General features: G+C 53.8%; 1 protein-coding gene across 1 annotated transcript in view; it reads right to left on the bottom strand.

The window, feature by feature from the left end:
• The window catches only part of ASTN2 (astrotactin 2), a 361627-nt gene that overhangs the window by 223802 nt on the left and 111608 nt on the right, over positions 1-26217 (bottom strand). Inside the window, exons 4-6 of the mRNA XM_075170429.1 lie at positions 25763-25912; positions 16819-16926; positions 2818-2964 (exon numbers count right to left, since the gene is read on the bottom strand). Of these exons, the coding sequence (XP_075026530.1) occupies positions 2818-2964; positions 16819-16926; positions 25763-25912 (405 nt within the window). The remainder of the gene's footprint in view (positions 1-2817; positions 2965-16818; positions 16927-25762; positions 25913-26217) is intronic.

Here is a 26217-nt window from a genome sequence, read left to right as displayed (position 1 = left end):
TGCAGAGGGGGAAAGCTGCTTTCCTCCGAGGCTGGAGACATTTGGTGGGGCTTTCCCCCCCCCCTTCCTTTTCCCAACTTGGCTTTGGCTCCTGGCACGCTGGAGCTGGTTGGCGTCTATTTAGAGTTTCCTTCAAAGACGAGTTTTCATCTGCTAGGAGAGGGATTTATTTCAGCCTCTGTCTTTCTTTGGCTTTTCCTGCAGAGGTGGTGGTAGCTGCTCCACTTTATGATTTTTCCTTGGCTACTGGCATCTATTGAAATACCGCATTTCAAAAAGCAACGAGAGGGCACCCTTCTCTCGCACGGGAACATCTCCCGTGAATGCACCATCCCCGCCTTCCCGCAGAGCCTGCCTTATCATCACACAAAAGGGAACAGCTTCAGGAACCAGACTATTCAAGCGCACGGCAACATTTACAAGACATGGTGCTCACCTTCAGGTGCCACGTGAGAGCTTGGTTTAAGACTGATCAAAGCTCCCAGCCTCGGCCGGGCCAAAGACATCAGCTTCGCTCACGTGGGGATGCCCGCGCCAGCCCCCTTTTGCACCCAGGCAAAAAGCAGGTTTAAACCCACCCAGGAGATCGCCAGGGAGGAGCAAGTCCCCTGTCTTCCATCAGCGTCAGACTCCGGGTGCCAAGCCTCAGCAAACACAGCCAGACACATTTTCCTGGGTATCATTAAAATTTCCCAACCCGGCTCAGTTCTGTGATGTCTTCAAATGTTTTATCATATTTTGCTGCCAGTTGGGTGCTGCCGTGGGATTTGTTGTTATTCAAAAAGAAGGGACAACTTTAAGAGCTTTTCTATTCCCAGGCAAGGGACTCTGCCATCGCATAAAATTATGAGATTTCAGTAAAAGTGATAGCCACTGCAAAATGTCTTGGCTGCTTCTATGTGAAGAATTTGACTGTTTCTCATAAAAAATATTAAAAAAGTTTTCGCAGTTTGTAATTATATTTTACAGTTTCATTACAAAGCTCATTTTAATTCTTCTCCAAACCGTTTTTACCAGTCTTCTTGCCACTTTCTCTTTAGAAAAGTCATTAAGTCGGGACTGGAGATCATCCCATTTCCCCCAGTTTCAAGGATATTAATCTGTTTTATTGGTATTTCATTGTCATTTCCATTCGAGTGTTCTCCGTATTTGCATAATTTGCATTGCCACCCCCTTCCTGGTGACAAGCACAGGCTCAGCTTTTCACTTTAATTCTACGGAGTCACATTGCATTTTGTTTTATTTTCTTTTTCGAGGACACGCTGTCTTCCCTGGGCCAGAACCGCAGGCCAGGAGCAGGATGCCAGGGTCCTACCTCCATCACTGCGTTCCTGGCCAACCTTCAGCAAGTCCCAAAACCAGCTGTCAGCTCCTAGCCCGCGTGATGAACTGGCCAGTGCCCGTCTCAAAGGAACACGAGTTAACACTGGAGCAACCTCATTTCCCAAGTGCAAAAAGAGTTTCTGTTCTCCAGCTACTGGGAATAACGATCTGTGAAGACTTCAGAACATTTATGTGCAGCCTGGACAATCTTTAAAGCCTTTTAGAAACAGGTCAAGGTGTAGACAAGTCCCTTGTTTCAAGCAATGCCTTTTTCATGTCTCCACTGACGTTCATTTCCTCCAATCTGAGACCACAAAGTAGACGCTCTCCTCCTCTTCCTTTAAGGACCAAGCTTTGACCGCTGGGATAGCGACGTACCCGGAGATGGGGTTGTAATTTCCAGAGTCAGCAGCTAAGAAGCATCCTCGGGGATCAGAGCAGAGGCAGCCTCGCATGCCAGCATCGACCCACTGGCTGCACCCAACACCCATTCTATAAGCATCGTTAGGTGCAGACATAGAAGTGGGGCTAACGAGGGTCAGCTGGGGAGAGCACGCGCTCTGTCGGTGTTGCAGCACAGGTAACATCCTACGAATGCACATCAAAGCCGAGAAGAAACCACTCTTAGCAGGGCTGAATCCCACTTCAAACACACTGGGGAGTCCCTCCCCACCATGGGGTGATGGTTTAAGCCCCTCTCCATCACCCCCTGCCGCTGCACCTCTTTAACCATCTACCCCTCCCCGAAATATTAATCCCCCCAAGAGCTGCCCTCCATCCCGGCCCCCAAAGTGGGGGGCTGCACAGGAGCTGGCCGCGCCAGGACACCCCAGCAGCCAGCGATGCACCGGCCCTGTGCAGCACATTTCTAGCAGAAAAAAGGTGCCCCCTCCGCACGCCCCGAGCAGCGAGACAAGCGCAGGAGCTGAGGAATTGGAACCGACTGAATAATGGGTCCCGTCTGCTGGAAGAAAATGAAATTTGCCCTCGTGTTACCAAAAACTTGCACTCGACGCTCACTGCACATTATAAAGAAAAGGTCAGCGAAACACAACAAACACAAGGAGCCCAGTTGGAGAAAGCAATAAATAGTGACAGCAGCCCTTGTCTAATTTTTCAAAGCGTCTCTGCTTTTGCTCAAATCCTAGTAATTTCACTCCGCACTGCTGCAAGGGGCTGGGACGAGCAGCTTTGCTGCTGCAGGACAGGAGGACGTCTGTCTGTGCAGGCTCCCAGGGCTCAGAGTAGTCCCCCTGTGAGCGAGTTCGGAGGAAAACAGCAATATCCATCAGACGCCGTTAGTAATAATAACGATAGTAAAAAAAAGCTGCGACTGAGGAGTTTTCGGCCTCAGGCGTGCAGATGCGTTTTTCTCCTCTGGGAAGGGGGATCCCTGCAGCCAAACACAGCCGGGGCAATTCCCAAAGAGAGGGACCCCCATGTCCCAAACATGCCCGGTGGGGCAGCGGGGTCCGAGTCCCCAGAGGGTCTTACCATCTGCGATGAAGTGCTCGGGTACGTGCAGCGTCACCTTGACGGTCAGCGGACAGGAGAGCTGGGAGCCGCACACCACGGCCAGGACGCAGGAGCTGACCGCGATCAGGGTCAGCGCCGTCTTGTTGACGGGGCTCTTCATCGAACCTGGAAGGCAGAGAGAGGGGTGGGTGGCCAAAAGGCAAAGCTGTACCAGGGGCTCGCTTGGCCTCCCCCCCTTCCCTGCAGAAGAGCCCCAACCCCGGGGTTGAAAACAAAGCACTGGAAGAGCTCCTGAGGTCTGCAAACCTCATCATTCCCATCACACCCTCTTTGGCTGGGTTTTTAACATTCGTGTTATTTCACTTACTGAGTTACATCCGTCTTGGGGACTGTATTTTCCTAAAAGAGGGAGAAAACCTGCTCAGAGCCCTGTACAGACCCTCTCCCTGGGAAACCCCCCATCCCCGGAGCCGTCCACTGCCCCTGCCAGGCTCCCCCGGCAAAGCCCCCGTCACTTCTTGTCAGCCTTGGTTTATTTGGCAAATCTTGTCAAGTCAAAAAAAAATAATCAAGCCAAATCCGAGGGCTGCCTGGACCGTGGCATCATTTGCTTTCGTGTAACACCAGGAGAAATCTACACCTGTAGATGTTATATAGCACCAATGAGCGTTAATTATTTACACAAATATATATAAATATTCAGTCATCACAAGGGGACTACGCCGAACAACAAAGCAACCTACAGAGCCAGCCGCTTCTGACAGGCAGGAGATATTACAAAACAAGTTTTATTTTGTCAGGCACAGAAGCTCACGGCATCTCCCACAAAGCAGCTCAGTATTTTCCGACACTGGAAAGCCAGCCGCCGAAGCAGGCACCCAGTCGCCCGGTCCCCGCACGGCATGTGGGTCACTCTCAGACTACCACCCCTTGTCTTGAAGGCCACGTGCCTGGCACCAGGGCTAAGGGATGCCTGCACCGAGGAATAATCCCACGAGGCTGGGAGAATCCCATCGCCCCGTGGCTCTGCGCAGACTTGCACACTCGGCCAGGCTTGGCTAATGGCTTCTATTTTATTTGGATTTTTTGTGAAGCGCTAGGTGAAAGCCAACAAGCCAACGAGGAGCTCAAGCATCCGCAGGTCTAGAGAGGCCGGCAGGAGGTACAAACTCGCTGGGAAACCCTCATGGAGCAGTGGAGCGTTACGATGACTGAATCACTGTCAACCACAGTTGGGTGGGACAGAGCAACCCCCAAACTCCGCAGGGAAGGGGTGAAGCTGGGCAATACAGCATCATCGAGAGAGACCTGGCTGCCCCAGGAGATTTGGATGCTCTTGTTGGGCACATGCCAGGACCACACATGTGTCCAGATGAGACACCCTCCACTGATGGAGATGACCAGGAGAAATTGTCCCGGTTTCAACAGGTCTCCACTACCCGAGAAGGGAGCAGCCCTGGGGTCTGCACCCTTGGGGCACCCTCCCCGCCCAGCCTCTCCGGAGCTGGGGGCTGCCCCACTGCTGCTCCAACTGCACCGCATCCCCACGGCCACCTAGTCCAACACCTCGCACCAGGGCTCTGCTTTGCTCAAAGCTAACGACAGACGTTAGCTCAAAGCTAATGACAGACGCCTCACGGAGCAGCCGCTTCCCTCCTCTGGTGCTTGGGACACCGCTTAAAACCCACCTGGGCAGTACGGCAATGCCAAGGAGAGAGCACAGCCCAGCAATTAACTCCAGCCGCTGCACAGCCTGTTACGGTGCGGCTGAGATGCCGGAGCTCCCAGCAGACCCGATCGCGTCCCTGCTCAGGATTCAGGCGACGACACTTATTTATTTTTGGAAGCCAATCCAGCCTCTCGTCCCTTGCTCCCCGGTCCTCACCATCTCATCAGCAAAGCGAGATTTAAAAAGCATCACTTTGAAAATTGAACGGGAAATACATCCAGCAAGTTAGCACTTGCACACCCTGTAATTTGACCGAAGCCGCTCTTAGAGATGCTGGTGCCGGGGCAGGGATCTCGCGCTTGGGCTGAGCCCACGGCACAACCTGCATTTTCCAGGCAGGGCAGCATGCCCCACCAAAGCATCCCCTGTTGCAGGATGGAGCCTGCACAGTGGATGCTCCAACCAGCATTTGCAGGACAGGAGAAGTGGCTGCTCTGCTGGAAAATATCCCCATCGCTGCGACCAAGAGGCGTATGCAAATCAATTCTTTATGAAGCATCTCTTACTTTCCTTATGCATGCATCATATCTAAACAGCCTTGCCATCCCTATTTCACAGCTTTATTGCCAAACTCCTGTGCCCTTCACCTTGCGATCCCCTTTTTTTCTTCCCAATCTTTATTCATATCATCAGCATAAGTTAGCACCTCCTTGAGAGGCAAACTCATCCTCTCACTGGGCATACTGTGCCCGCCACAAACCTTGTGTTTGCTTGGAGTCACTACACGAATGCAAAAAAGAAAAAAAGATGAAAAAAAAAAAGAAAAAAGAAAAAAGAAAGAAAAAAGCCTGCATCAGGATAATTGGACACGGCCAAGTATACAATAGACCGGAGAACACTGGATTTTACCATTATAAATCACCTTTCAATCCAGGGTTTTAAAGTGCTTTGCAAACATTAAATCACAAATCCCTTATGAGTTAGACGAGTATTATCCCCTTGTCACAAAGAGCCTGAATCACAGGTATGATGGCAGCTTTCATCATGCTGCAGCCGGAGTGGAGCTGGAGGAATTAGGATCTGGGAGCTCCCATCCCCATCCATCCACGTGGCTTCTTCTTTCCCTGCGACTAAGAGGAGAAGGGCACAGGAGCTTGAAACAGCAAAAAGCCCATTACAGCTCAACGCGTTTGAGCTTGGCTGCCCAAGGAAAGGGACAATGTGCTACAAGTCTCCTATAACTACCTTCCCCGCTACCCTGCCTCCCGCTCCCCGCTCGTTTCCATCACGGCGCTAATTATTGACCTCTAAAACTGCCTGACGTTGGCTTTGACCAACTGAACCAAAACAACGGGTCTTCTGCTTGAGCAGAAATTGGATTTCCAGCTCAGCTCTTTATGGCTCACGGCCAGTTTGCTGCAAGGTTTGATGGGAGGCTGTTAGAAAAGCAGATCCTTCCCTTGTTCTTTAAAGAGAGGGACGTGGCTCCCGTTCTCCATCCCATCGCCTGCTCTTCAGACCACTGATGCTCCAGCCGACGCACTCCTGTGCTGTCTTTAAACACCCATCTGGACATAAACAGCTTCATGCCAGGCCTCTAAAACCACAAGCAAAGGTATTCTTAGCAAGCCATTGCTAACCAAACCAACCTCAATGGGTTCACTGAGGCTTCATGCTCCCGTTCAAGAAGCAAGAAAAATGACCCGTTCCTTCTTTGGGTGTCCAAACTGGCTCTGTAAGTCAGGCAGCACCAGCATAAACCACAACACTGGAGATGGCAGCTCTACCTGGGAGAAGCCTGCCCTTTCCCTCCTCTCCTTGTCATCTCCAGGCTTCCAGGGAGGTGATTAAAGTGCAGATTTGCAAACCCAGGTCCACTGGACAGGTTGGTATCAACCTCTTTTACCAAGAGGAGAAAACTTCGGGGGGAATGCAACAACTTCATGGATGGCTGATAGGACTCAGGAGCCCTCAGAGCCTCAGCACCCAGTGCAAGTCTTTGCTTGGGTCTTGTGGGGTCCAAAAAGCCCAAGAGGAAGGTGGCAACCAGGCACAGCTGAGACCAAACTCACGCCCCAGATTCATCTGCCCTAATAAATCCTTCATATATTGAGATGACCTCTCTATACTTTTAATTCAACATGTTTCTGTTGCATTTGGGATAGTTGCAACAGAGCGAGCGGGTGCCCGAGCACTCAGCCAGCGGAAAGTTCTAGGGGCAAAGTGATGGCCCGCGCCCGAGGAGCGGGCAGAGGTGCAGGCAGGACACACGAGGAGGACGAAGAATAAGAAGAAATGACTTCCTCCCCAACGGGGAGAAATAACCTCTCCCCCCAGCCTGCGAGAGCAAAGGAGAGAGAAGTAGAAAGGAAAGGCAAACTGTGCCGTTTCAGGGCAGAATCGTACCTGAGATGCTTCCTGCTAGTGATCCAATTAACGGCAGCTTAATTAGACTGGAAGACAAGAGGAGTAGCCAGGACTGTGGTCAGAGGGGCTCCTGCCACCACCACCTTTTTTCCCCCCCTTAAGCACCGGCTCCGGCTTCCCGGAGAAGACGCGGGTCCCTCTGCAGACAGCTCAGAAACAGCTTGCAAAGCACCGGGTTCCCCTGAAGATTTTGCACCTGCTGCAAGATGAAGATAAATTCAAAGCCACTGGTGTAGCCACTCTGCAAACAGCCCCTCCAAATGCACCGTGTCTCCTTTGAAATATCATTTCCTCATGCAGTTAATTACTCGCTGCTTTGTACACTTTCCCTTGCCCACCTAAAGGACAAGGGGGGGGGAAAAACCCAACAAAACTCCGAGCTCGTTTCTTTTTAATATTGGCAGTGCTGCCTAAATTTAAGAAGAAAAGAAAAAGAGGCTTGTTCGGAACGCGTATGGATTTACGAGCAACACAAATATCCCGCGCTCTTGGTAATATGATGTTTCTAAATCAGGCCCATAAATACATGCTTGGGAGATTAGTCTATAAAAAAATAAACTTTAATTACCCCATCTTTATCAGCATACAGCCCATGGTGTTAGCCATATGTGGGTGTTAAACACCAAGTACTTTGCAATCTTCACCGCCCCCCGGAGATAATAGCATAATACAGAATGTTTCGCGGCTACTCGGATATTAAAATGTATTTCTACCACCCGAGGAAGACGGGGATGGGGAAACGGAGTGGGAGAACAGCGAGTGCCTGAACTGCTTAGCAACGCGCGGCGCAGCCGCCAGCGCCCGGCTGCCGTGCCGTGCCGCATGCAGAAGTGCCCGGCGCGGGGTGAGCAGCTCCTCCGGCACCCCCGGGGAGCAGCGAGCCCGCCGCAGCCCATCTCGCATCCCCGGCATCCCCACGCCGCTCCCAACGCACGTCGTTGCTGCTGGCGTGTCAGGAGTTGGGCGCTCCTAATGATCCTTCTTTATGTTCCAGCAGAGGCTCATTAATAAGGTACAACAGCGTTTCCAGGACACCCTCACACACAGAAACATCTCAAGGTGTTTTACAAGCGGGAGATCATGTCGAATCAAATCAAATGCCAATTAAGATGAGCAGCGGTGTTTGGCAGACGGCTCTTGCCACAGAGCACCCGCAGCCGGGGAGCAGCGCTGCCCGTCTCCCCTCCCTGCCCTGCCCCTCTGCCCCTCGCCACGGCCCCCCCACCCCTTCCACCTCAGGATGGTCCCTCTTTCTCCAGCACACCAGACACACGGGATGGGATGGGATGGGATGGGATGGGATGGGATGGGATGGGATGGGATGGGATGGGATGGGATGGGATGGGATGGGATGTGACGGGACGTCCTCCTTCCAGCCAGACCCAGCTCTCCCGCACCAAGGTCCCCACCAAGCCTTCGTGGACCACTCTGCCCCAGAGCCACTTCTCCCAGAAGGGGATGGATGTTGATGTGATGAACCCCCAGGCAGCATCTGGGCGAGAGCATGAGCAGGCGTTTCATTGCATACCCTCTGGCCTCAGCCTCTCCTTGAGCTGGCACCTTCTCCATCGCTGCCTTGGACAAATCCCCAGTGAAGGTGCTCACATCTACAGTCTGGATCTGGGTCAGGGTTTGGGCACGGGGCTGTCTCCAGCCTCATGCCCAGAGCCAGCAGGATGGGGATCAGCTTCGCTCCCGCCATGCCGGGGGAGACCCCTGGGGAGACCCCCCTCACGTCCAAGAAGGCAGAGAGGGTGCACACAAGAAGGGACAGGGGGGAAACGAGGAGGAAAGACGGCTGCAGAAGGGTGAGATCAGACACTTCTGGATTTAGAGAGGATTTGATCTTGCTAAGCACACGCTGAATCAGATTGATACTATTAACATTTATGAATTACCCGCTAGCAATTAGCCGAGGCGTCCTCCAGTATGGCACTGGGGGCTGCAGAAAAGGCAGCCTTGGGGTGTGGGTCAGGGAGAGGAGGATGCTGAGGGGTGGCACGGCCACGGTGGGGAGGCCGGGGTCGGGCTGCCGGCCCCCACGGCGAGGTCAAGGGTTCGGTGGCTGAGCTCTGGTGTGCACCGCAGCCTGCACCGCTCGCCCCAGCGAGCTCTCACGCTCCTCCAGCAGCCTGAGACTCGGCTCTTTACATCCTCCTGGAGTTTTAATGCCTCATGTACTGAATAAATTTATTTATGTCCTATTTATACAGTTGCCGGTGGTGCTCCCCCTTTGCTCTAAAACACTGTGCCTGCAGCTCGCAGGGAGACGCAATCAGGAGGAGGAGGAGGAAGGGGGGAAGCAGAGGGAAAGGAAAAGTCCTGAAGGCTGGGCAAGGAAGAGGCAGTGGAAACAGAGATGTCTGAGGTGGGACAGGTTGAGATGTTGGTCTTTGCTGACCCACCAGCCCCATCACCACCAGGTTCACCACCTCCAGCCCCACCACCACCTCCAGCCCCACCACCACCTCCGGGCAGGGTCACCACGGGCAGGTTCTCCTGCCCGCACGTCTTAGACCTCCCACGACACAGCAAAGGGGGAAGAATTTGTGCAAACCCAATTTGCTCTCCTGGCGCTGTTACATTTTTTGCTTTCTCTGGGCATGGACAATTACAATCAATGAAGTCAGTTTTGCTTTCATGTTCTCGGTGCTGAATTGGTTGAGATAAAATCACATTAAAGAAACAGTTACATATTTAAAGGCAGAGATTGCCTACACTGGAATTTTCTGTCACGCAAATCAATGGAAACACTTCTCCTGGAATTAAGGCCTGATCTTTTTTTGTTTTAAACTCCAAACGAGTCCCAATTTTACAATATACAAACACAAAGGCAAATCTGAGTGGAAGGCTTCATTTTAAGGAGGAGTGAAAGCAATTTTCAATACCGTGTAACGAAAACATTATTCCTACAGGAAAAAAGAGGAAAAAAAGTAATCATTATCTATGAAATAGCTCGTGTTGAGTCACAGCCCAGGGAGGATTGCACTCGGCGAGTGAAGGGCTGGTCAGACAGCTGAATTGATTTTGGAGACCGGGAGGGAGCCGTGATGGAGGCCAGGGCGCCGGGGAGGGCTCAGGACCCAGCAGCAGATGTCCCAGCACCCGGCGAGCTGCCCATCGCTGCTGGACCTCCACCACGCTGCCCATCCAGGCCCTGCCCGCTTCTCCCATCGCCACCCCGCAGGCAGAGCCAGGCTGCTGCCTGGGATCCGGGAACTGGGCTGGGATCTCCAAAGCCAGCCGTGCAAAAAAACCACCACCAAACCATCTTTCCCCTCCCTCTGTTAATTTTGGAATAGACGCAAAATGGCCCAGCAAGGTGGGACTAAAAATCTCTGCTCTACAACAGCTCCCTAGGATCGGGACACATCCCCTCCGTGCCTCAGTTTCCCCCGCAGGCAAATGCTGCGCAAGGGCAAGCTTCAGCGGCACAACGTGACGTCCACCACCCTCTGCCTCCTCCCACTCCTCCCCCCGCTCCAGCCAGGAGACAAATCCATCGCGTCACGGGCGCGCCGAGCATCGGTGCCGAAACGCATCTTCATTTTCCAGCCCGCGCTAACCCTCGCCCTCCTCCCGCCCGCATCCAGCGCCGTGTTTATGTTCTGCTTCCTGGGAAACAAGAGACTCGTTACCATGCGGAGGGCGACAGCAGAGCGATTAGTGAAATTTGTTACCCACATGCTCTGAACAAAATTAAATTAAAAGTGCTGCTTTGCTGTCAAGATAAGGGCCAAGCCGGAGAGATAATTTTTCACTCTCAAACACTCAATTACTCGCTGAGGCTGTATCAGATACAATCAAAAAATAAATAAATAAATAGAAAGACCCACACTGCCTCCAGGAACAGATGTAAAAGCTGTTATCTCTAGCGCAGTCCGGGGAAGTTAAAGAGCCTGCGGCTGCCGCGGCACCACGACCGCTTTAATTGTAGACGCCTCTGCTCCCCAGTTCACGCTCTGCAACCAGCTTCCAGCAGCAGCCCCTCTCCCCAAAACCTCAGTACCCCCCAGGCACGGGCAGGAGCATGCGTGCACCCCCAAACCTACAGCCACCGGGGACTTAGGGGACCAAAGAGGCTGCTGGAGCAACCCCAGCCCAGCTTCCCTGCGCAGACGGAGTCTAACAGGGATGGAGAGGGGCGCTGGGTGGGTTTCCTTTGCTGATGCAGTGCCTGCTCGTTCTGCGAGCAAAATAAGCCATCATGCAAAAGCACCACGTTTGTTTGCTCGCTGGAAAAACAGCATCCAGGACAGAGCTTTTGAGAGCCGAGAAAGATTGGAAAGTTACAGCATCCCTCATCGGCACCGCCGCCCTGGGACACCGCAGAGGTCTGCACAGGGGCTGCGCTGCAGGGGTGCAGCCGAGGGGGTGGATGTATCCCGGTGCTCTGGGAGGGAGAGACGAGACTGGCATCATGAAGGTATCTCATCCCCAGAGATTCGGGGATGTCCAGGTCGCATGGGACACCGGTTGTCCCCTCTGGGGTGCTCCTCCCTGGCAGCACAGCTCCATGTGCCACGAACCAGCCGGGTGTGTGCCAGACACCAGCACTGACCCGTCCGTCTGTCCCTGCAGCGAGCGGCTGTGTGTCCCCTTCCCGGGGGCTGACCCCACGACGAGGGGACAGGCAGCAGCTGGGCCGGCACGGGGCTGCCAGCGCCGGCAGGGAGGGAGAAGGCTCCCCAAGCACAGACAGACACAAGGCATGGACAGACCCATTCCCCCTTCTTGCTACTCTAAGCAACTCAAATTATGTCTGCTTTATCGCCTTTTGTCTCCCATTTGATTTCCGACGGCGTCTCCCCCAGTTTGCAGGCTGCCGGGCAAACCGGACCCGGTGCAGAGCCGGGGGGGTGATACCCCGAGGCAGAGACGGGGCGACGCGCTGCCCGCGGCGTTCGCTCAGCCCCGGCGGCACCGGGGGCACCGGCAGAGCACGGAGAACAGTACCCAAATTTCATTCTGCATCTCGTTTAGTTCCCCATGAAATAATAAGTGTCTGCTGCCGCCGGAGACAGGAGAGGATCAAAGCGAAGCTTCCTCATATGTAACTGACTCCGAATACCTAATATTCCCTTATAAAAGGCCTTGTTTTAAACACCAAATACAGAGGCAGATCAAAGCTCAGCTTCTCATTTCTCTAACAGCCCTCAGAAGATTTCGCCAGCCAGCGAGGCACACACATGCGCGCGCACATGCGCGGCTGACACCAATCCAAGGTACATAATTAGACTCTGCTAATTTGTCTAAACCATCACCACATGCTATGGAAACAGCCGGGTGCCTTGTTCATGGAGACCTCAGCTGAGGAGCACCCCAAACCCACGCCTCCCTTCCCTGGGGTGTCGGGGAGCTCTCCTGGGACAGGAGCAGGTTGCTGGGATGGGAAGGTACCTCCTGGATGCAAGCAATGCATGAAAACAGGGTGGGAGATTTCCCCCCTCCTCTTTTAATAGGCTGCAATAGAGGCGATGCTGAGAGGGATGAAGCGATCCCAGACCCGAGCGTGGAGGAACGGGCTCGGGGTGGTCCGGCTTGGGCTGAAGCAGATGGCAGAGCCTGCCTGGAGAGCAGCAGCCAGCTGAGGACATTCGATGAGCGATCCCAGCTGGGTCACTGTGCTGCGCGCCCTCCAGCACATCTCAACCATCACGGTATCAACAGCATCGCTTTGCACTTGAACCCAGCGCTCCGCTTTGGACCTGAGTTTCCAGCAACTCTCTGGACCTGACCTTTCTGCGTGGCTGGGGGGAGCGGGATCAGCCCAAGCCCCTGGCCCAGGGGCTCACCAGCAGCCGCGGTGGCTCACGGCAGGTCCCAGGGGCTCAGACAACGGCCGGGCTGCAGGAGAGGCCAGAGGCTCTCCAGGTCTCCGAGATGAATGGGGTCAGGATGCTCAGCCCCTCGCAGGGTCTCCGTACAACACCGTCATTTTCCCTGCCTCAGTTTCCCCTAACCCAGAAAGCTGCCCAGCATCTGCCCTGCAGACCCGATGCAATGCCGATTTACTCTTCATTTATCCCTTTGAAACCTTCTCCTAGAAGGGGTTTTAAAAGAGCAGGAACGTTTCTGTGTTACAGAGCAGCTGCTCCAGGGCCCGAGGAAGCAGACGGAGGTGGGGGAGGCTCGCTTGCGCCTCCCCCCTCCCCACCAGCAAGCCAGAGGGGCTCGTTAGACTCACCGAGTCCTTGACGAGCTGTGCAGCGCAGAGCGCAGGGGCCAGCCCACCGCTGCAGGGAGCCTGGTACGGCCTTGGAGTTACGATGCTGCTTGTTTTCTCCCCCCCATCTTTCTCTCTATTTTAATAGCCGTCCATGCAACCCAGGGAGCTCGGGGCTGCAAAGTCAGACTGGAGCTGAATGTATTTTGCTGGGCAGGAGATCACCACCACCCCAGCGCAAGACAAGGTTTATTCATGGGGCTCTGCCTCCCTGTTTTGGTTTTTTTTTTTTTGCTACTAATATTTTCCTCTCGAGCTCAGAGGGGGACCTGACTGAACACATCCCACGCTGCTCAGGAGAAGAGAGGAACTGAGTAAGTATCAAAGCTTGCTATCGCCCGTGATGGGCAGCCGGGGATGTGGATTAGCATCTCTACAACACCGGCAGTTCTCTCTAGCAGAGACTTTAGCTGCGGTGAAAGGTGCGATGACTGACAGCCTCAGAGACGGGAGCCATCCACATACCACAGCCGGCACGCGGGGAGGTTCCCACACTTCCCGATTCTCCCAGGGGAGAGGGAAAGGGGAGAGCCAGCCCCCCAGCAAGCAGAGCCCTGGAGTGCACAGACCTGTTGCAAACAGGTTGCAAGAAAATCTCATTTCTGGAAAATTTCATGGAGTCCGTAACGAGGGTCAGCAGGAAGGAGCAAACCAGCCACCCCCGGCCCCAGCTGAGGGTCCCTCCAGCCCCCAAGCACGGAGATCCTCGTGGCCTGACAGCCTTTCTCAGGACTTGTTTCACATGGAAAAGCAGGACATGAAGTCCAAATTCCAGCTCCCTTGGGACTGCACGCCAGCCCTGCCGTCAGCGCTGCCATCCAGAGCGGAGGTCACACTGATCCATCAAAAAGAAGCAGAGGGTGGAGAGCTGGCGTGGGCACAGGGCCGTGGTGAGGAAAAGGGATGCCTCTCTCAAGATGGGTACGAACACAGCACTCCTGGGCATGAGCCAGCTCCCCAGACACACCAGTGACCAGCGCTGCCTCTCCCAGCTCAAATCCCAGAGACGGGGCTGAGCCCAACGGCAGACAAGGACTGGCTCCACGGGAAAGTCTCTTCTGCATTATTTCTTACGCTCTCCCCCCCTCTAACTTCTCTGGAGACTTTCCAAAGACAGGGGAATCCCTGTATAAAGGGATTCCACAGACCTGGAAGCTGGGAAGATGCGTGGTGCGGCGTGCTGGGACCACAGAAGGTGATGCCTCAGCCGTCCCTGCCTCTGTGCCCAGATTGATCAGATTTACTTCTCCATCTATTCCAGCATTGAAATCCAGACATCGAGTCTCCTGCTCCTGAGCTACCGGAACAAGCTCTCCCTCGCTCAATATTTACCTATGGGAATGTCCCTCTAATCTACCTTGCCAAGGCACTAAGAAACCTGCAGTCTTTCTTTTACAGGAGACAAAGCCCACAACCACTTAACCAGCTGAATTCAACAAAGCTCAAATAAAACCGAACCTCCGCGCCACCTAAGTGGAAACATCCCATCGCATCGGCTGGGATCAATGCCTTGACGGTATCGGTAATTAGGCTCAACCTTGCAAAACCTAATCCGAGGAGAGAAACTCTGAGGAATCTCTCTCCTTGGACCTGATAACTATCTCACGGCACCTGCAATGACACGCAACCATGGCGAAATCGATACGGGAACATCATTGTAAGAATTAACCGTATCTGACGATGCATCCTTCTCTATTAGAGTTATGATCTCATCCAATTATGGATCTTTGCTGAACTTGTAATTATGAGTTTGGTACTGTGACTTCCCACTAAGCTATTGCTTTCCTTCCACGAGGGAGAGAAGAGTCAATGAAAGGATAATAGAAAATTCCTTTCAAGGATGCAGCGATGGCAAAATTTAGCTAGACAGGAGGGAAAATACAATGGGGACTTTATGCAAGACGATTCCCTCGGTTAGCCACCACCGAACATGAACAAACCAGGTTCTCGCAGCATCACTCAAACGCAAACATAGATCTAACAGCCAGCTCTGTGCAACCGTGCGAGGCAGCTCTTCCTCCTGAATTCCCTTCAAACCCAGCCATCAAAGCTGCCCAGGTGAACAACAGTCTATTCAAAGAAAAATAAAGGAATTCATCCTATTTATCTATTCCTTTATCTTTGCCCTACAAGGAAGCTTAAACAAACAACCCAAAGCCAACGTATGTGTCAATAAGAGTATCTTTGTACCCGGCATACAGCATGAGCGTGTTTCGAGAGACCGACGGAGCACCTGACCTCACGGGGAATGGCGTCAAGGCAGCGGGAAAGCAAAGATTTATCCACTTTTCATTAAAACACTGTTTTCCACACCTTGTTCACGCACCGTCTTCCCCTTCCCTTGTGGTAGCTGAAAATAAATCCTAATCTTCAGCAACTTTTCCAAAGTTCCCAAGGACTTTCACCCAGCCCAGTATTTCAGAATAAGTTAGTGAAAAAACTGCTTCAGCATTTGGGAAATTTTCCCCCTGTGCCACCGATTTTTCAGGATCGTTTCTTTTGTCCCTGTTTGCAACACAACCAATTTCTTCCTTCTCTCACAAATCATTTTACCTGTAACGCAGCTATGTTCATGCTGCAACAGGTAACTTTAACTCACGAATTCTCTCCCTACTTTTCATCAAAAGCTCATTTTAAACTCGGTGAGAATTTCTTGTGGTTCTAAAATACATGGAAAAGAAAAAAAAAGTTGAACGCCCTGCTTTTCGGCAGGAACAAACTCAATACGCCCCTGTGCACGCGTGTGTTTATCCCCATGTGCAATCATCAAGCTGATCGGAGGTGGTGAGGTAATTTCACATTCAAATAAACACATTGCGAGCATTTATCGGAATGCCTAATCATTGAAACAAATGGGGCCGCGTTTGCTGCAGTGGGCGCAGGCATCTATCTGGTGTGCTGTGCTCTACCGATACCCGGCTTAATACAGAAAACAAATGGAGGGAGCAGACCCACTGTAGAATTTTTAAATTGCTTCCCAACGTAGTTATTTCCCGACAGTGATTTTTCAAATGCAGCAGCAGCAGCAAGGCTCGCGCTGTCCTCTGCCAAAGCGCTTGATCCGAGGGTCCCAAACAAAAACGATCCAGCATGATGTGACCGGAGGAAACGTGGACACTAATTTCAAACTGCAGATGATATTTCCGTTTCTCAGCTCCTCTAACTCATAAAAAAGCCTGAAGGGACTCCAGTCTACAAATCCCTGCCCCAGTCCTCATTTCGAATTTGTTCTTTTTAATTGCCTTTGTGCCGAGAGGAAGGCTGGGAAATTTCCGTCCGACGGATGCTTTGCATGGGAAATAAAGCGCAGAAAACAGGAGTTTGGAGCAAAGAATTGCCAAGGTGACCATCCCCGCCAGCTGCACTGGTGCCAGGACGATGACGGACACAGTCACCACACGCCAGTGCAGCTTTAGGAAGTGCCAGGGCATGTGTAATGTAACTGATACTAGAAACCATCAAAGAAACCCAGAATCTCAGCAACGTCACCGGGAAATGCTATTTCTGGCTCCCGCATGGTGCTGCATCACACAAACAGCACATCTTGGGATGTCCTTACCACGACAGACTGGTATTGCGGTCCTTACCTAGGCTTGCACAGTATCACACAGCATCACCCATGGAAACAGTCAAGGTGCTCAACCATTTTTTTCCTCTTACCCCCATGTGCATCACCGGTGCCTGTGTCATTTTGTACCTTTGCTTCGTCTCCGGCTCCGATACTGCTCAGTGTAGAAGGTTAGCTGGGTTTCATCGTCCGCCTCCGAGCCAGAGTTTCCTTTGGCACGTCCAAACCCGATCCCACCTGCAAGCAATAGAGAGGATAAAATCAGCCCTGTCAGCTGGGATGCACGGCAGCAGGGGGGAACTGGGAGCTCCTCGGCAAAGCTGCTGGATTTGGCCGGCATCCACCGCTCCCAGCCCAGGTGCTCTGCATGGGGTCACCAGAAGAGACCGGAGACTTTTACCACTCGTGATTTTGCTGGTTCCTTATTGCCCTCGTCAAAAATCAAGACCGCACGGTGCCGATTGTGATGTAAATGTAAGAAGATGCTTCCTGCCCTCAGGAATGTATTTCACAAATGTATTGCAACGTATTTACAAAGAAAACCTTGGAATGTAGAAGCTGTTCTCCCCGAGGACACCCGCACGGTGAAGTACAGGAAATTTTAGATGCTTCAAAGCAAACCCAGCTGAGACAAGAGGCATGGGGGGAATACAGCACTCGGGGGGCACTCAGGACCCCACTGCAGGGTGAGGGTCCTGTTTCCCCCCCCTCAGCACCCACTTTGGCCCATCTGCTCCACCAGCTCATCGTGATGGCCAGCAGCACGCATCCCTGCAGCGGCCAGCACCGAGAGCCGCAGCAAGGAGCAGGGCTGGCTCGTGGTTAACCCCGCATCTCCCTCCCGGAGCGGGGAGCCGGTGTGGGATGCTGGAGGAGCCCAGCTCGCTTCAGCCGCCGGACCCACCAAGCAGCGACGGACGCTTCAGAAGCGACACAGACTCTAACTGGCAGAAGTCCTTCAATCCTTGCAGAGTTTAAAGCAGAGAGGCCTCTGGGGGTTGACAGTGGCCCTTTAAACTGCCATTAAAATATTTTACTGTTTTTAAAAAATCCTTTATTCTAGGCAGAAGCACAATTTCCCCACTTCTTGGCAGGAGAACAGAAAATGAGCGGCGCCTTCTGCCCTCTAAAATTCTTAATCACCGTGATGAGAGGTGGCTGGCAGGAGCCGGAGGGACGCCAGGAGCTTGGCACGTGGCTCCTGCCCCGTCCATGCCCCAACCTGGCCATGCAGTGCCCTCGGGGGGGTCTCAACAGGGGGGTAGAAAGAGGCTCTGCCAGCTCCTTTCCTCCTAAAAGCAGCAGGAGGGATCAGTGCTTGCACTGATGTGTTTAGTGCTTGGACATGGGGTCTGGGGGGTTTACAGACCCACACCCCAAACCCTAACCCACCGCCGGCTCCTCTTCAGACCCCTGTATCACAGCGAACATCCGATGTCATGATACACCCGCACCCAGGGACTGGGGTTTTGAAGGGCACAGCCCAGTGGTAAAACCAATAAGGCTTATTCACATCAGAAGGAAAATCTTAATTAACCTGGGCTTCTAACGCAGGCCCTTGGGCGATCGGCCAGGACTGCAGCTCTGCTGCACATCCCTTCTCCCGCCGAGCAGGGGCTGCCCTGGGCTCTTCTGCTGCCGCTGGTGCTGGGAGATGGACACCAGCTACGGGAGGTTCCCCCCGGAGCTCAGCAGAGCCATCTCCTCCGCCCGGGAGAGGCACCCGGATGCTGTGCGTGCAGGCAGGACATGGCACGTCCCTCTGCCACCTTCCCGTGAGCCAGACCTGGTCCCTTTTGGGCAGGCAGATGGCTGCGGGTGGACAGAGGCAGCGATCTCCGGTGCTTGCTCTGCTCTTGCACCCCACCGAGGCGACCAGGCAGCCGGTGCAGGCAGCAGGCACCGGTGCAGGCAGCCGGTGCAGGCAGCAGCCGCTCCACCAGCCACCGTCCCAGCCCCCTCTGGCTGCTCCACGTTTGTTTGCCGGCTGCGTCTCCGTGATGGATGGCGCTGACATGTTAAATTACTCAGGCTGGATGTCTTCGGAGAGCTGGTGACAGCGATATTGCATTTTCTGATTACCCAGCACTGCGCAGGATGTATAAATACAGGAGCCGGGAGACCCGGCGCAGGTCCCCAGCCCGCAGCGGAAACATCTCCTCTGACCCAACACGCAGTGGCAGAGGTCAGCCTGGAAACACGAGCCCGGGGCAGAGAAATGGCTGCAAGGGATGCGCTTTCACCCTTTCACATTATCAAGGATGCTGGAACGCATCTTGGCGGTGGTTTTGGGGGTCCCAGAGCCCAGTCGAGGCAGCCTGTAGGATGCAGGAGCGCTGATCCTCAACTGATCCCACCATGAACCTGATTTCATAGAACCATAGAATCATTAAGGTTGGAAAAGACCTCTAAGATCATCGAGTCCGTCCGTCAACCCAACACCACCATGCCCACTACACCATGTCCCTAAGCGCCTCATCTACACGTCTTTTAAATACCTCCAGGGATGGTGACTCCACCCCTGCCCTGGGCAGCCTGTTCCAAGGCCTGACCACTCTTGCAGTAAAGAAATTTCTCCTAATGTCCAATCTAAACCTCCCCTGGCGCAACTTGAGGCCATTTCCTCTCGTCCTATCGCTGTTACTTGGGAGAAGAGACCAACCCCCACCTCGCTACAACCTCCTTTCAGGTAGTTGTAGAGCGCGATGAGGTCTCCCCTCAGCCTCCTCTTCTCCAGGCTGAACACCCCCAGTTCCCTCAGCCGCTCCCCATCAGACTTGTGCTCCAGGCCCTTCACCAGCTTCGTTGCCCTCCCTGGACACGCTCCAGCCCCTCCATGTCCTTCTTGTGGTGAGGGGCCCAAAACTGAACACAGGATTCGAGGTGCGGCCTCACCAGTGCCCAGTACAGGGACACGACCACCTCCCTGCTCCTGCTGGCCACACCATTCCTGATACAGGCCAGGATGGCGTTGGCCTTCTTGGCCACCTGGGCACACTGCCGGCTCATGTTCAGCCGGCTGTCGACCAGCACCCCCAGGTCCTTTTCATGTTTAACTAGCCCCAAAATCTTGCCGAAGCATCCCTGTGAGATGCTCACGCTTGGGGCAATACCTCCTGTACCAGCTCCACCAGCCGGGTCAGGGGCAGGCTGCTCGCCGGGGCACGGGACCGAGGATGCTCACGACGGGACCGAGGATGCTCACGACGGGACCGAGGATGCTCACAGCAGAGAGCACCCATGTGCAGCTGCTGATGGCGATGAACAGGGAGAGCACTCAATTAAAACCAAGCAGCCCTGCCTGGTCAGCGCTCTTTTTCTCTTAAAAAGCGGGGGGGGGGGGGAGAAAAAACACCAAGTAACAGCAAAAAGATCCTAATCGCCACGACCGATTACAAAGCAGAATAAGATGTTTAAAAGAGAGAGGACAGGGAAACAATAACTTAACAGTGCCGGGTACCCGTAATGCACCGGCAACTCTCTGCAGCGGCTCCCCCCGAGGAGCTACACCCTCTTTACACCCAGTTTACTTCTGCTATTTTAGATTTGAGAAAAAACAAAGCTCCCCCTCCTCGCCCGCGTCCCCGCCTCCTGCCCCACCGCCTGGTTCCCAGGCGGTGGGGCAGGAGGCGGGGGCGCGGGCGAGGAGGGGGAGCTCAAGGAAGATGCTCTGGCTTCTAATCCTGTTTGCGGATTTACAAGCTCGTTAATCCGTTCAAATAGATCGCAGCTCAGCCACGCGCCGGGGCAGGGCGCTGGTTTTGAGCGCGACGTTAATTTAGCGGGGAGCAAGGCGGGGTGCCAAGGCAAACACCTCTCGTTACGGTGTAATTAAAAGCGGTAGCGTTAACGCTAAATGGGGACTAAGGAAATAAAATTCAGAAATTAAAGGCTCCATCATCCCCGAAGACTTTTTGTTAGCTAAAGCCATGAGTATTTTTTCAAAGGTGTGTTTTTGTCATTAAAAAGGGGAAAAAAAAAGCAAACTCGACATTTTAAATCCTTTCCCCGAAGCCAGGAGGTTACAGAGCTTCTCAGGGAAGCAAAATGGATGCAAAAACAAATCAAAACCAAGTTAAAATAAAGAAATAAGTAATGGGAGCTCTTTGGATAGCTCCTGTCTGAGGCCAGGTTGATCCTCCAAGCTGGATTTTATAATAGAAGTGGGAGCTCCTATTTGTCCCCGTGGTGTCACCCAGGGTGTCCGTGCATCCCCCCGCCCCACAGCCCCACTGCCAATGCAAAAGGACTTTCTGCATCCCTCCCCTCCAGAAAAAGGGCCAAACCCTGCACACACCGCACCTTTCAAGGCCCACGACCTCCCTTCGAGGACCGCATTCGGCTCACTCCATTTCCACGCTCGCTTGCCCCGTGCCACGCAGCTTTCCTGGGTGCTCAACAAGCCCCTCTGCTCCCAGGCTTCCCAGTAAAAACCAGCTGATGAGTCCCCCTCCCCTCCTCCCCGGCATTGAGGCGAGGTCCGTGCACCGAGGGCTGGCAGGGCAATGCGGAGCCATACAATTAGCTAAGTGGAAATTTTCAGTTTAATTCATTTACCCCCAAAAGCACACCAGTCAACTGAAAAACCAAACATGGCCAGAGAAAGGTAAATTAAATGCAATTTTGGGGAAGAAAAGAAATACGCAAACGTTTTCTTTTGAAATGTAACCAGTCAACGCAAAAAAAGGATACAGAAAAAAAGCCCTTTAAAAAATGAAGCGCTCTGCTCGGGTTTGTCGTTGCAGCAGGGGTACACACGCTGGCTTCAGCTGATGAAAATTCTTCCTTCCCATTGCTCTGCCCTTTTCTTTCTGCCTACCCCCAAAAAGCCCACCCTGGGTGAGTGGTGCAACAACCAGGTGACGGCCCCATGGCTTCCACCCTGGAAAACCGGGATCATGCCGATCCCAGACCGCAGCCTTCGCATAGCTGTGAAGGGTTTTATTTTCACCACGGCCCAACTTGCGGAGCTGGACGTGATGCTTTAACTTGGATGAGGTGAAAGCTCCTGGCTGAACCCCTAAAAAACCTCGCCAGCAAAACGCGATGCTCTGAGGGCACGGCAGGACAGCCGGACGGGGGGCAGAGGTGTCCCGGCAAAAGCAGGGACCATGGGCGAGCCCGGCCGAGCTGCGGCTCTCCGCCCCGGGGTAACTTTGGGTAAGTTACGGCACAGCCAAGACCTCTAAAACACAAGAAGCTGCAGCCCTGATCAACTGCCTGGCTCAGGCAGAAGGATCTATTAATTGCTTATTTATTCTCAAAGCTCAGGGTGCTTTTAAAGGCCTGCCCCAGGAGAGGGCACCAGACCCCCTCTCTGCACAAACCGGCCTCCCCCAAGGCCACCCCCAGCCCTGCACCCCGACATCCCACCCAGCCCTTGGGGTGGGCGCGCAGGCTGGTCCATCGGCCAAACCCGCACCCTCGGTCCCCGCACCGCTGCCTCTCCCCGCGTTTCCCAGGGCATCGCTTCCCAGTTTAAGCCCCGCTGTGATGCAGCCCAGTTGGGATGCTCCGGCTACCGGCCTGGCTGCAATTTGGGAACCAGTAAATCCAGACCCTCTCAGACGCAGCATCCTTCCCTCCCGCGCTGCCAGCCCTCAGCGGAGATATCCTCCTTCCAGCCCAGGCCTCCTGCACCTCGGCTCTTACCATCCTTGCTCGCCCTCTATTATTCATAAACTTTAAATGTGCTTCACTCGATAAAAGCGTTCGGGGAGAAAGTTTGTATGAAAAAGGCATTAGACAAAATAAAGTATTATGGTACTGTAAATGGAGAGGGTGGTGTGGTTTGTTTTGTTTTTTTTTTAAAGTCGATCTTCCCAGCAAAATACGACCTTTCCCAGAGCTGTTAGAAACACTTAGCGCAGAATCAGATTTAATGACAAGCAATAGGCAGCAGTTTAAATGCACTTAGTGCGGGGAAGCGAAGCAAGGCAAAGCTTATCCCAGGTTTGTTTTTGTTGGGCTGGGATGGCGGGTTGTTTGTTTTCTGGTTTGGTTTATCCCATGCTTCTGCAGGAGCGGCACTCGGAGCCCTTTCGGAGCCTTTCCGTAACGGAGGAAATCCTTTCGCTGTGCGCGGTTCCTGCGGGGAGAGCGCTCCAGCTGTAGGGCTCTGATGAGGTTAAGCATTAATTAAATTGAACCGTGAGAAAATAATTACACACATGCATCCATCAGGCCGACTTGTCACTATCCAGTAACAAAGTCAGATGCAAACTCCATCAGTGGAACTATCACACGGCTGTTAGAAGGAAATAAATGCATCCCAAACGGACAATTTCATTTAGGGAGAGGAAAAAAAAACCCCACGGATTGCAAAGGATTAATGAGGCGAAGGGTTTGTGTTTGCAATTGGATGTAAAATGCAAACATCGTGAGTTGTGATATCATCATTTAACCTTAATGTTCGATAGCACTCCAACGGCTCACCCGCCGGAGGGACAATTAACCGTGGGCTGTAAAAACAAAACCTCAGCCCAGGAGAGGCGCAGGGAAAGGCGTGGATACGGCCTCAGCAGCAGCGCCCGGCCACGGACCGTGGGCATCTCCACTGGAGACGCTGGAACCCGCTCGCTTTTCGGAGCCGCTCACTCATTTCTGGTGATTGGGACCTTAAAATTTCTCCCCTAAGTGGAGACACTCAAAGTCACAGTTCCCTCCTGAAGCCCGCGGGTACGAGCAATTGAGGCCAGACGCAGCTCCCCACCGTCTCTGAGAGCGCACGCAACCATCCCCGGAGGAGCTGCCGGGAGGAAGAGAGACCCAAGGAAACCACAGTAGGTTGGGCACTGACACCAGGGGGACCCATCCTGCTCCCGGTGCAGACAAGGGAACAGTCACGGCAGCACCTTCCCAGCTAACCTGGGCCCTTCCAGCCACCCTCTTCACTTTTAGCAGGGCTGAGCCCTGCAGCACGGGGGTGCAGCAAGACATCCCCACCCATCTTGCAGCACCTTTGGTCCATTGCAACCAGCTCAGGACCAGAGCAGCTCGAAGTGCTGGTGCCCAGCTCCTCCCCGAAGCCCTTCCCCAGCCCCACGACTCGGGCGTGCGAGAGCCTGCTGGCGCAAGCGCCCCGGCATACCGGAGACGTGCGCCCCACGCCCCGGGAGACAGCCGGAGAGCAAAATACAGCAACAGGCACGGCGGGGAAGATTTGGGGCCAGGCAGCTGGGCATGCTCTGGCTCCCCAGGGGTCCCTTCCCCACCGGGAACAGCGCAAGAGCCCCAAGGGAGACAATTTGTTTTCTCCAACACGGGTCTGGCCGAGCCTGCTGCTGGGGACCTGCTGGACAGCCCAGCTCTAACCACGCATGGCTGAGGCCGGCTTGTGCCGGTGGCCGTGGCAGGGAGGGATGGAGGGTGACCTCGCCGAGCACCGTGAGTGGGTTGCCAAGCGGGGCACGGCAGCTGGAAGGGAAATTCAGCTCCCCATCCCAAGCAGAGATGTTGGGCACGAGCTGGTCTCCAACCCTTGTGTGGAGGAAACACAAGTCTAGGCAGAAATGGAGGGCAACGAAGGGCTCTCTTGTCCTGCTATCCACTATTCCCGTGGCCGCCGACGGGCAGAGAGATACTGGGCGCAGTGGTGAGGGGGCGAGGGTTGGGAAGACCTCCTCCTGCCTTGGGGCATGCTCTGGCACGCTGCAGATGGGGATTTGCAGGGAGGCAGGGGAGCTCCAGCCCGGGGAGGTGGGAGATGGAGGGTGCGTGTCCCCAGAGACGGGGGACAAGCCGGGCTGGCTCAGGGCCACGCTCTGCTCCCATGCAGCCAGAGGCTCTGCCTGCAGCCGGGCATCGTGTCTCCTCCTAAGCTCGGCTATGAGGATTAATTGACTTGCTCCATTAGTGACCAAAAAGCCTCTTGCCTTCAGGCGGTTTAAAAGTAAAATAAGAACAAAAAAAAAAAACCATGAGGCTGGAGCATGGAGTCAAGGAAACTTCACCAGACAGTCGCTGTGGTCCCCAAAGCACCCACACGCACGCACATTAAAATCCAGATATACGTATTTGAATAACTACTAGAAAACAAACCAAATCATTTAAACCAGTTAAAGAGTCAGAACATTTTCTTCACACCAAGTGAATAATTTATGGGCAGAGCTATAATAAAAAAAGCCCTCTCCAGGCCTGTATTGCAGAAAAATGTATCCAGAATAAAAGATTACATTTCAGACTCATAAATAAATGAAAACCAAAACCAACAGTAGAACAGAAAGAAAAGTATTTCCTTCCCAGTTCCTGGCACTGCCACAGAGACCCGCAGTGCGCAGGGCAGACCATGGCCAAGGGACCTCCCTGCCCATCATCCCTGGAGGGACCCCGACGCCTCCTCCTCCTCCCCAGCTGGAAATCGGGACCCAAACCCTCTGCACAGCCTCGGCGCTCACCGTTTAACCCACAGCCATTACCATGTTAAGCAGCATTAGCAACAGGAGGAGGCGGTTTTCCTGGCTGAGAGGCAAGGCAAGGACCAATCCTGCTCACGGGGCTGTTCCAGCCGACCTCCTCCTGTTGCTCCAGTGGAGCTGGCAATGGCCATCAAGGCTACAAATAAAACTCAGCGTCCCTCCAGCACGCTTTTGCACGGTGCAGCCTTTAGAGCCGTGAAACTCTGCTCCCACCCTCCATGTGGCCCCTAAAAAAACAGTTCAAAAAACCCCAAGCACTGGGAAAGTGCAACGAAGAGAGATCCCAGTGGTGCGAGTTACAGCCAAAATGAACTTCACCCCTTCCTCTGAAATAAAAACTTGCCAAGAAACCATATTTCACTCCCATCAAACCTGGGTTAGCCGGGGCAGCTGGAAGGGACCCTGGACTTGCAGCGGACCTGGATAAATCCCTGGGGGGGGGACGCAAGGTGACAGCACTCCTGAGCACCTCCATGAGACCATCCCGAGGATGCTGCGTGGGGTTTGCCCCTCTTCACCCCATCACGGAGGAGCTCCAGGGTCCCCACGCTCAGCAGCGAGGGTGAAGAGCTCCTGCCTCCATCCCCAGCCAAACTCCTCTGGATGTGGCCAAATCCAGGGCACCGGAGGAGCAGCTGGTGACCGCGGCAGCCTACCTCGGGGCCGGCTCCGGCGTTTCCGTCTCCCCACAGACGTGCTGCGCAGCGCGGGCTGGAGCTGCCCGATCTCAATGGGCGTGTTGGTGCGGAAGCTCTCCTTGAACTTCTGCATCAGGGACTCCACCGTCTCCTGCGTCACCTCGGGAGCTGCAACACCGGCAAAAGGACTGCGGTTAAAAAAGGACCGGGCCACCATGTCCCCACTGCCCATACAACCCCTTCCTAGCAGAGGACAGCGTGAGCCGGAGCTGAGTCCTGGGGCAGGGGCTCTGCCGAGACCCTCCAAAGTCACCCACAGGAACCCATCCAACACTTTCTTACCAAAGCCACAGAAATTAGAAAATTGTGAGTTTACAGAAATTGCATTTTTCACGCTGCTTTCCAGCATTTTGAATTATTCCTTGCCTCTTCCCCCACGTGCACGCAGGGCACTTGGAAGCATCATACCCTTA

Source organism: Calonectris borealis, chromosome 21 (assembly GCF_964195595.1).
Source record: "Calonectris borealis chromosome 21, bCalBor7.hap1.2, whole genome shotgun sequence".
Classification (NCBI taxonomy): Eukaryota; Metazoa; Chordata; class Aves; order Procellariiformes; family Procellariidae; genus Calonectris; species Calonectris borealis.
This window is presented reverse-complemented; position numbering and strand designations above follow the sequence as displayed.